The following is a 10,603-nucleotide window of genomic DNA, read 5'->3' as shown; positions in this document are numbered from 1 at the left end:
CTCAAAGTCTCCAACGACAAACCCCTCCCATGTCCAGCGCCTCACCTCCCTCTACCCCGTTCCTGGCAATGGAAAAACTCCTCGACCAGGAATCTGCTCAGCGAAAATGCCCAGAGACTGCAGATGGATCTCCGTGATCGTGGGAGCAGCAGGGGGCCCCTGCAGTTCCCCTAAAGCTTGAGAAGAATATGCGGAACAAGAGCGAGAGGTCTCAACGGAGATGGGAGCAATCCCAGGAAAATCTGGGCAACTGTGGGAAACCTGTCTAGCTGGCTAGGGCAAATACCTGGGGTGCAGTGCTTTTTTTATTTGTCGAATACACTTTATAGGGAAATCTAACACGGAGGTTGCCCTCAGCCCAAAAGTTGGGGCCTCGCGCGCATCCACATCCCGCCTCGTTTGTCTAGGGGCCCGCCCAGGACAACTCTAAGATGCCCAGACGGCTTCGACTCAGGCGGCCAAGGAAGGAACAGGCGCCCGGTGCGACTGGCGCTCGGGCTCTCTCGCGCCCTCTGGGCCTGGCTTAATGGCGGCAGGACAGCTCCCGGGGTTGTCGAAGGTCCGGACGGGGAAGGACGTAGGTACGGACACCCAGAAAAGGACACACAGGGTAGCCGGCCAGCGTGCACTGCAAACCTACAGACGATGCGAGCTAGGGGCAGCTGGCCTCTCGGCTTTGCTGTTTGTGAAAAATAAACTGCCCCTCTGAAAGTAACCAACTCTAGGTCTGTTTCACATCTCCGACTCTTCCCGTTCTCACTCCTTCCCCTCTACTACACAGACACACAGACACATAGACACACGGACACACACACACACACACGTACGCACACACACATGCACACACCCTGACAGTGCCAGCAACTTTTCACCCTTCATAACAGCAAGACAAAGCACGAGAGAGAAAATAAAAGGCTGAGTTGCTTAGCCAAGAGGTTACCAAAAGAGCTGAGGCCCCTGCCTCCTGACCCTGCGCCCCACGCGCACGCACCCATAATCCTGCACTTCTCCAACAAGTTGTTTATGGAGTTGCTTCTCTATTTGCCTACACCCCAAAATCCACCCTTTCTCGGTCTCCTTTGCCCCTTCCTCCGTTCTGGCCTGAAAGAGGGGGAGGGGCGCGGGTGCGGGTGGGGGAGGGCGGGCCGGACGCGCGGGACCGGGACCGCGGCGCCCCCTCTCCGCCCGCGGCCACCGCCCCCGGATTATTTATCCGCAAAGTCCCGCGAGCGCCTATTGGGCAGAGGCCCGGGTGTCAGCGCGAGTCCTGGCTCGCCATTGGCCCCGCACACGTGCGGCCCTGACTCACGTGCTTCCGGTTTGAAGGCAAAAAGTGTGCCTGGGTGATTTTTTTTTAAGCGAGAGAGTTTGTGCAAAGATCCGAGCTGTCAGAGATTTGAAAAAAAAAAAAAAAAAAAAAAAAAAAGGCAGCCCGGGCGCTGGCGGAGACGCGCTCTCCCTGCAAAAAAAGCAAAGGCGATTAAAGGCGCTGCCAGCCTCGCGCTCTGGGCACAGCTGAGCGTGACACTCGGGGAAGTCAAACCCCTCACTACTGCTTACGAAGATGGCTAGACTTTAAAGACTATTTTTTATCTTTAAGAAAACATTTCTTGGAGATTTTATTTTCTTGCTTGCTTTTTTCTTTTTTTTTTTTTTCTCCTTTCTTTTTGGCCGTGGCTTACTCCCCATTTAAAACAAATCATTGAATCTGGTTGCAGAAAGAAAAAAAGAAATAGCCAAGTGTCTCCATATCTGGATGTCTACAAATTAGAGAGAGGGAGAAACAGCGAGATCTATCTGCTCGATAATAGCAAGCGATCCAGGCCAGGCGCCTGGGCTTTTTTTTCCTGCACCCGCCCGGTGCCTTCGTTGGGGCTTCGCCGGCCTCCTTCCTCCGCGCACCCCCACGGGCCGCTGGCAAAGTGGGGTGGGGAGCGAGGCGCGGGGGGGGCGGGGGCCGGAGTGGCGGCCGTGGCGGCGGGGCGGCCGAGCATGGAAGAACAGCAGCCGGAACCTAAAAGTCAGCGGGACTCGGGCCTCGGCGCGGCGGCGGTGGCGGCGGCCCCGGGCAGCCTCGGCCTGAGCCTTAGCCCCGGCGCGAGCGGCAGCAGCGGCAGCAGCGGCAGCGATGGAGACAGCGTGCCGGTGTCCCCGCAGCCCGCGCCCCCCTCGCCGCCCGCGGCGCCCTGCCTGCCGCCCCTGGCCCACCACCCGCACCTCCCCCCGCATCCCCCGCCCCCGCCGCCACCGCCTCAGCATCTCGCGGCGCCTGCTCACCAGCCTCAGCCCGCGGCCCAGCTGCACCGCACCACCAACTTTTTCATCGACAACATCCTGAGGCCGGACTTCGGCTGCAAAAAGGAGCAGCCGCCGCCACAGCTCCTGGTGGCGGCGGCAGCCGGAGGAGGCGCAGGAGGAGGCCGGGTAGAGCGTGACAGAGGCCAGACCGGCGCAGGTAGAGATCCTGTCCACCCGCTGGGCACCAGGGCGCCAGGCGCCGCCTCGCTCCTGTGCGCCCCGGACGCGAACTGTGGCCCACCCGACGGCTCCCCGCCAGCCGGCGGCGGCGGCGGCGCGGGAGCGTCCAAGGCTGGGAATCCGGCAGCGGCGGCGGCAGCGGCGGCGGCTGCAGCGGCCGTGGCAGCGGCAGCGGCAGCGGCAGCAGCAGCGGCCAAACCTTCGGACAGCGGCGGTGGCAGTGGAGGCGGCGTAGGGAGCCCAGGTGCGCAGGGTGCTAAGTACCCAGACCACAGCAACCCCGCCATCCTGCTAATGGGCTCAGCCAACGGCGGGCCCGTAGTCAAAACTGACTCGCAGCAGCCCCTCGTATGGCCCGCCTGGGTCTACTGCACGCGCTACTCGGATCGTCCGTCCTCCGGTGAGTACCCATCCCCAGGCTGTGCCATGCCTTTCAGCCCCGCGGACGCCCTCAGTATTCTCTGCTGCTGTGCAGGGAAGAGTGTGCCGGATCTGGGGTCTCAGATGCTTTCTTCTCTTACGCCTGCTTTCTCTTCCTTGTCCTCGCTCCCAATCTAAACTGAATGTCGCACCCAGTTCTGCTCTCCTGGACTCTGCAGCCACCACCCGGGAGGCTACAGCTCCTGGTATGGGAAGCTGTGTCCTTCGGTTTTGAACTCTGAGCTCTTTTGGCCTTCTTTGTGTTTTACCTTTATTATTCTTAGGAAAGTCACAATCTTCCAGGGAAAAGGGTGTTTAGAACCAGCGGGAAGATGGGCCTAGTGATCTGGGTCTGAAATCCCGCCAGCCCGGTCCTTCTGAGACCGAAATCGAACCACGGCTTTGATTAGAGAAATAATCTTGACTTTGTCTTCTTAACAGACACAAACATCATCTCGATATTTTCTGCGGAGAGTTCATTGACATAGAGGTAGATTTAAGGAGACACAGGGAAAGAAACGCTTGGAATCACTGCCTCTCTTCCCCAGGCTGTGGTTAGCCAGGAGATTCTGACCCGTGTGGGTAGAATCCAGGGAAGATGGGTTGTGGAAATGGTGGATGCCTACAGCCCCTGACTCCTGGATTTCTGGAGCTGACAGACAGGCAGTGGGAGAAGAGAGAACTCGGGTCAGGTTCAGGCCAGAAATCCGGGCCCTAGTGCATGAGAGCCAGCCTACGCTGCAGCTTCTCTGCGGTGTGTCTTGCACATCCTCCCAGGCCCTGCCCCTTCCTTCTTTCACTCCTTTCTTCCGCACCTCTGCCAGTTAGCAGATTTCTAACAACCGTAGGCCCGTTTTTCTCCATTTGCCTTGCGACCTTTTCCCAACATGTGCCATATATTTGGAGAACCCAAGTCCCAGACCTACCCTGGGATAGCCGCTAGGCCCGAGGAGAGGAGGCTCCGGCCTGCCTGCTTCCCCGGACCGTAGCTCCCAGAGGCCAGTGGGCGCACTCTGCGAGGAGGGCAGCAGGGGTTCCGGCCTGCAATTGGGATTCCGGGTACCCGGGTTCGGCGGGAGGCCGGGCGCGGCGTAGCGGTGCGGTGGTCTATTCTGGCTGATCTGTGCCTCTCCACCGCTGCCGGCCAGGCGTGGATCGATGCGTGCTATCAGCCCCCGCCATCTCGAGCCCCGTTATTGACACGTCGGGCTCCCTGAACCTCCGAAAAGCTGCTTTGATTGACTCGCCTGATGGATAGAGTGATTGAGCTGTCAGGCCGTGCGGCTCGGGCTGGCCAGGAGGCTACGATTTTATTACAAGTGTTCGTGCCTCTGCACGGGTGCGCACACTCACACACACACAAACACATGCACACAACAACACTCTAACAACCTCCCCGACAGACGACGCACAGCGGGGGCCTTTCTGAGGTTGTGCACATTTCCTGGGCTATCTCTGCTGGCTCAGCTAATTACTAATCTAAACCAAGGCCTTCCTCCCCTCCCCACCCGGCTTCCCAGTGCTTCCTGCGGGCCGCTCAGAAGAAGTGGGCCTTGTCTTTGTTCTTGGCTGTTTTCCTTCTCAGGGGCCTGGGGAGGCAGGGTGAACTGCATGGGCAATTCACGGAGATGAACCTCAACCCAGACCTGAGCCCCTGTGGTCGGCCAGGCTTGGACTCTTTTGTCACAGGACAGCTGGTGACCCCAGGAGCTGGCCTGCCCCAGGAGCCAGCTACCCAGATTGCCCCTCTGTCACTAGGTTTGGGGATTGCCAGTGAAGACCCTTCTTTCCAGACAGTTTTAGAGATTAACAGGCCTGTCAGGGGCTTCACCTGGCTCAGGAAGTTCCCATAACCACCACAGGGCCCAGTAAGTAAATGCCAGGAGGCTTGGATGTGGAGGCTGATGGGCAGAGGTGCAGACTTTACAGGCTGCCTCCTCCCTCTTCCTTTCTTTCTTCGGGTCTGGGCTCCATAGCAGCCCCCTTCCCAGATCAGGTTCGGAGGGACCCTTCATTTTCCTAGGAATGCTTCCTGTGGCCTCTTCCTATTACCCATTCTAGGGGCAAAGGACAGATTTTTGTCAAGATTGTCTCACTCTCTCTGCCCTCTGCCCCTTTTGCTCACGGATTGGCGAAAGTGAAGGATGCAGTCTCCTGGCAAATAGCAAAGGTGGACAGGGAAAGCAGCTCTGGCATGCTTTTGTCATTCAGTTTTCAGTCCTGAAATTTCAGCTTCTGTGTCCAAAAGAGAGGTGAGGGAGACCTGCCTGGGTTGCTGGGTGCAGGAATGAGGAGGGCTCTCTTTCTTACAAGCACCATCCAAGGGGCAAAGAGGAGAGCACAGGGGCCAGGGCGTGAATGAGGCATGCAATTGGGTGAAGGTCTTTTCTCCTCTTTCGAGGAAGCGGTGGCCAGTATGTCTTCCTGGGACCCTTCAAAGAGCTTGGTTTGGGCAAAGGGAAAGAAGGACGGGTAGAGAGGGCAGATGCCAAACGCTTTGGAGCTAGGCGAGCTTCTCACAGAGCTCTCTTTAGCCCCTTGTTTTCTGAAGTCAATAGCTACAAGCAGATGGGGCCTTATTGTGGTGTCTGGGTGTAGGTGTGCTTCTTGAGGAAGAATGGAAGATTAGTTTGCCGGCTGGCGATTTCCCCCAGGACAATCCTGTCCCAGGGTCCTCACTACCCAGTATTGAGCCTCTTTTTATTCCAGGGCTGTGAAGATGGCAGGCCCCTGACCTCCAGCTCTGGGCTGGGCTGGCTGGGGCTCCAAATAACTCTCCATCTCGGACTCTGTGATTTAAGACACACGGCTTTCCTGTTATGAATTGGGGTTGTGGGGTGCGCAAACAACCTCAGCCACTTTTCCTCTGTGGCCCTTCTGGCATCTCAGAGGGGAAACCTAGCAACCCCAACAGCCAGCCAGCGGCTAGATCTAATGGCCAGCGGGTGGGAGGGAGCCGGGGGCGCAGCAGGGCCTCCGCTAGCGCCCCGGAAGCGTGGGGCGCGATCCCCGCCCAGCTCCTTGATTCTCACGGCTTCCTCTGCCCTCTCCCCCTTCCCCTCTGCCCTCCGTCCCAACCCCCACCCGGCCCTCTCCGCCGCTGCAGGTCCGCGCACGAGGAAGCTGAAGAAGAAGAAGAACGAGAAGGAGGACAAGAGGCCGAGGACGGCGTTCACGGCCGAGCAGCTGCAGAGACTCAAGGCGGAGTTCCAGGCGAACCGCTACATCACCGAGCAGCGGCGGCAGACCCTGGCCCAGGAACTCAGCCTCAACGAGTCCCAGATCAAGATCTGGTTCCAGAACAAGCGCGCCAAGATCAAGAAAGCCACGGGCATCAAGAACGGCCTGGCGCTGCACCTCATGGCGCAGGGACTGTACAACCACTCTACCACCACGGTCCAGGACAAAGACGAGAGCGAGTAGCCGCCGCCGGCTGGGGCCGCGCGGTCGGGCCGCCGCGCCCGCGCCCCCTCCCGGCCCCGCGCCGGGGGAGAAATAATCAGCGCAAAGGAGGAAGGGAGCAACAGAGAAAAAGAGAGAGAAAGAGGTCCCAAGGATAGAGAGTCATGTTGGGACGAGACATTTTTCAAAAGAGAGAAAGACTCGGACAGGTGCTATCGAAAAATAAGATCAGTACTCTCTTCACAGTATAAGGGACGAAACTGCGAACTCCTTAAAGCTCTATTTAGCCAAACTGCTTACGACCTTGTATATATTTAATTTCAGGTAAGGAAAAGAAATATGTGTAGCGATCTCTATTTGCTGGACTTTTTATTAATCTCCTTTATTATTATTGTTATAATTATTATAATTATTATAATTATTTTATCCCCCGCCTCCGCCTCGCTGCCCCCGGCCCAGTTTCGTTTTCTTTTGAATGTTTATCGCTTCTCCGGTGCCTCCTGCCCCGCATCGCCGGCCCTCCTTTCTCTGGGACTTTTCTTTGTGTGCGTGAGAGTGTGTTTCCTCGCGTGTCTGCCCGTCCCCTATCCCCCACTTCCCGACCCCTTCTGTCGGTTTGTCTGTCCTCCCCTCCCCCTTTCGTTTTCCGGAGACTTGTTGAGAAATACGACCCCACAGACTGCGAGACTGAACCGCCGCTACAAGCCAAAGATTTTATTATGTTCAGAAACCTGTAGTCTGAAATAAAGTGTACACTGTGCTCACGAGAGGCTGGCGGCCCTCCTCTTTGGGGCTGGGGAAGGGCGAGGACGCGGGCACACGGTGGCCCCCAGCACAGCGGGCACACAAGGGGCAGGGAGTCCTGGTGGCTCGGCAGGGCGCTGAGATTGATCACCAGACAACGAATAAGATGGGTGAGGGGGCGCGGTCATACAAGCAGCCCAGACCCAGGGATGGTCGGGCCTTGGAGAGTCTGGCGGGACATGCCTAGTCTCCAATTGTGTTCATTGGAGCCCAAAGGCCAGAAACCCCATCCTGACTTTGGCAACACTGCCAGGCTGCCCCGTTGCTTCCCGCGCCCAGCCAGGCCCAGCCTGGCTGCAGCCTCCTCTGGTTCAACCTGCTCCTGGCTTCAGCCTGCATTTTTTCTTTTTCTTTTTTTCTGGTACTAGTTTTGCTGGAGGCTTTCTCCTTTAGAAGCAGAAAGCCTTCCCAGGGCGGGGCAGAGGTGAGGGGCTGCCTCTGGTTCTGAGCCAGAAGCCCTTCCCCTGGCCTGACCTTCACAGTTCAGGCTCTCCACTCCTCATTAGGAGAAGTGATTTCCTTGGTGAAAAGGCTGATGGAGGGCGGACTCTAGCCTTGTGGGGGCTCCAAGTTCAAGGTCCCTTAAAGCCGGGAGAGGAGGCCCGGATGTAGGGAAGTTATGCAGAGTGGTTGCCGATGGGTTGCTGCCAGGATAGCTCTGGGCTGAGACCTCTGACGACATGCGCACAGGCCCATCTCCCCTGACCCTGAGCCTAAGCCAGGGTCCCTTTCACAATCCCATCAAAGCCTGGTTTGCTTTCTAATGGAGGAAGGCACAGACACAAGCACCCTCGACCCTCTCGATATCAGGACTTCCTAGAGGGAAGGGAGATGGCACTTGCCCCAGACCCTGGGGCCTATGCTTCTTGGGCCCTGCCGCCATTCAGGATCTAGGAGGAGGAAGAGGAGGTCCCCTCTCATCTCCCTTTTGTCCATGATTATTTTTTAAATGGGAAATTCTGCTCTTCTTGCCTTCCCCACTCTCTTTGGTAGTATGCATGTAGGTACCTATGTGTCTGTGGCCAGATGTATAGGTGCCCCAGAAAACTCTTGTGTGTATGTGATCATGGGTAGAAGGATACTGAAGCATTTGAGTTCCCATTGGGCTTTGTATATCCCTGAACCTGTGAGTATTATATGACTGGGTGCTCATTCTTCTGTACTTAGATGTACACTTGGATGCTGTAAGTTTATAGTGTGTGTGCATGTACTCACTTGTGTTTGCACACCAGAATGTTTGCAGGTGTGTTTGTGCACACATGGCAACTCTGCCTCTGTGCTCTTCCCTGAGGTTTTTTTCCTGTTGTTTTTGCAGCACTGATTTTATGAGAAGTGGGAATGACCAGTTAGTCTGCCTTTTTTTCTTGAAAAATTCCCCCTGATTTGGGCCTATGTCTGGGGAAGTGACAGTGGTAGGTGCCAAGTCCATGAAGCCTAGGGGCCCTTTAAGTCCCTGACCAAGGCTTAGGGAACTCGGAGTTCAGAAACCTGGAGGTAGAGAGCACATTCGCCATGGGTTCCAACTTTATGGCAGTAAATCTCTTCCTTCCATTCCTTTCACACCTTTTTGGGTGTGTGGAGTAGCCTCTGCACATAACAGGTACACTTACACAATCCTTGGGTGAGGAGTTGGAAGCAGTAAGGTGGGCTCTTCCTCAGGGATGGCCCAGGTGAGCTATTTTCTGGTGGCTGGAGGTATCCTTAGCTTTTTTTTTTGAGGGGCGGGGGAGGAGCCTGGCATCTTCAAGCTCTCCAGGCCTTCAGGTTAGGGGGTCTGAGACCCGAGGCTCAGGGTACTCCTTCTTGAATACAGACAGCTCAGAGTATCAAGAAGTTTCACAACCACATCCAGATCCAAGGTTGGGGGTGCCCAATTCTACAGAAAATCTAAGTGTTTTGAATGTCTGGAAACTGGGTTACCCTCCCTTCCACCTTCCCCAGTGTGGCCCCTGAAGCTACCTAAGTCCCTCAAGACCACCAGATCCAAATGCTGGGGCAGGGGCCAACTTTAGCAGCAACTCCAGGAAGCATCCTGTTCCTTATGGCTCCTCTTCATCTTTTCCCGGAGATCAAAGCCAAGAGTTCTCCTTCTTCACCCTGGGGGAGAGGGAAGGGGATGACTACCTGACCTGGGAGATTATGTTAGTAAAGTGTACAGATGTGTCATTATTATGTATTGTGATTTTGTACCCATTATCTCCTTTTATCTTCCAATCACTAGGGGCAGATAGAATTTTCTTCATTGTTCAGGGAGGAAACTGAAGCTCTGAGAATGAAAACTTTTGGTCCACTTCTCCTCTATGCCCATGTGTCTTTCTCTTTGTCACATCTACTCATTACAACTGCCTTTATCTCAGGAATCTGGTTAAGGCCCTAAAGAATGACCTTCCTATCCTTTCTGCCTCCTCCCCATCCCCCGCTCTGGCTCTGTTTTCCTTTTTCCCCAATGGGGCAAAGAATAGGGGAGGAGGATTCTGCTCAGACCTCCTCAGTGCACCCCCTCCCTAAAAAAGAAAGTAATAATAATCATAAACAGGCATTGATTTCTCTGATTTATGGGCCTGGCTTAGGGAGCTGCTTGTGCATTACAGTCTGAGGCTGCATAGAAATAAATACTGGAGTGCACTTTCCCAACTTCCTTATTTTCTACCTATTTTTTTTTTTAAAGATTGAATTGAACCATAAACTTAAATCTTCCTTAGCCTAGGAGGAAATACACGCTAGCCAAGTCTAAACAGTATTGATCCCTGGCTCTTTCTGAGGGCAAAGGGCTCTGTTTTCTTGCTGGAAACTCTCTTTCTTTCAGTAGAGTCAGGAGGAGGAGGCTATGGGGGGGGTGGATGAAGGGTTGGGGGTATTTGGGTGTTCAGGGCTGTGTTGTAGGTCTGTGTGAGCTTGTGTGTTTGTGTGTTGTATTGTGTGTGGGCATTCCTACAGGGGTGGAACTGAGTATATTTATTCAGGCTTGGGAGGTGGACGTGTGTTTTGAGTGTATTGGATGCCAGTAGTGATTGCTTGGTGTTTATGTGTTGGATGTTGGGTTGTGTGTGTGTGTGCCCAGTTCTCTGGCCCTCTAGGCAGTGCTGCCCAGGGCACAGAGACAGTTGCCTGCTAGTCTGTGCCCCCACAGCCCTGTCACCTATGATAGGGCTTCCAGAAATGCTATCACTAGGAAGGCAGTCTACGTGGTGCCTTCAGTAAGAAGGCCTAAATGCAAGGGTAAGGGTGAACTTGGGCTGACTCCTAGAGGCCAAGGCCAAAGCCAGGGTCAGGGAGGCCCTCCCCAGACTCCTTGCCCTACTAAGAAGGTGTCTGCTGTGGCGTCTCTGGGGGAGGCCATCAGTTCCTCCAACCGTCAGTCTTGCTTTTCCTTTTCTTGTTGGAGAAAAGCCATTCCGCTGGCAACATAGGCAACCCCGTTTCGTACCCCACCTTCCACCAGACACATGGGGTGGGGGCGGGGTGGGGCCCCGACTTGGCCTCTCCTAGCTTTGCCTCA

At 55.6% G+C, this 10,603-nt stretch overlaps 1 protein-coding gene across 1 annotated transcript; it reads left to right on the top strand.

The window, feature by feature from the left end:
• The first annotated feature begins 1,439 nt into the window (after positions 1-1,439).
• Positions 1,440-7,064, top strand: EN1 (engrailed homeobox 1). Its single transcript, XM_047770399.1, has 2 exons — positions 1,440-2,878; positions 6,005-7,064. The coding sequence occupies exons 1-2, from the start codon at positions 1,993-1,995 to the stop codon at positions 6,319-6,321; spliced, it is 1,203 nt and encodes a 400-aa protein (XP_047626355.1). The 5' UTR covers positions 1,440-1,992; the 3' UTR covers positions 6,322-7,064.
• Positions 7,065-10,603: the final 3,539 nt, after the last annotated feature.

Source organism: Phacochoerus africanus, chromosome 3 (assembly GCF_016906955.1).
Source record: "Phacochoerus africanus isolate WHEZ1 chromosome 3, ROS_Pafr_v1, whole genome shotgun sequence".
NCBI classification, from domain to species: domain Eukaryota; kingdom Metazoa; phylum Chordata; class Mammalia; order Artiodactyla; family Suidae; genus Phacochoerus; species Phacochoerus africanus.
The sequence above is the reverse complement of the archived record's forward strand: the minus strand, read 5'-3'. Positions and strand labels throughout refer to the sequence as shown.

What these genes read in the sequence shown, in the direction of transcription:
- EN1 (XM_047770399.1), top strand. Translation starts at nt 1,993, where the DNA reads ATGGAAGAACAGCAGCCGGAACCTAAAAGTCAGCGGGACTCGGGCCTC. An exon ending in CTCGGATCGTCCGTCCTCCG is followed by an intron (nt 2,879 to 6,004) that starts GTGAGTACCCAT and finishes CCGCCGCTGCAG; the next exon opens with GTCCGCGCACGAGGAAGCTG.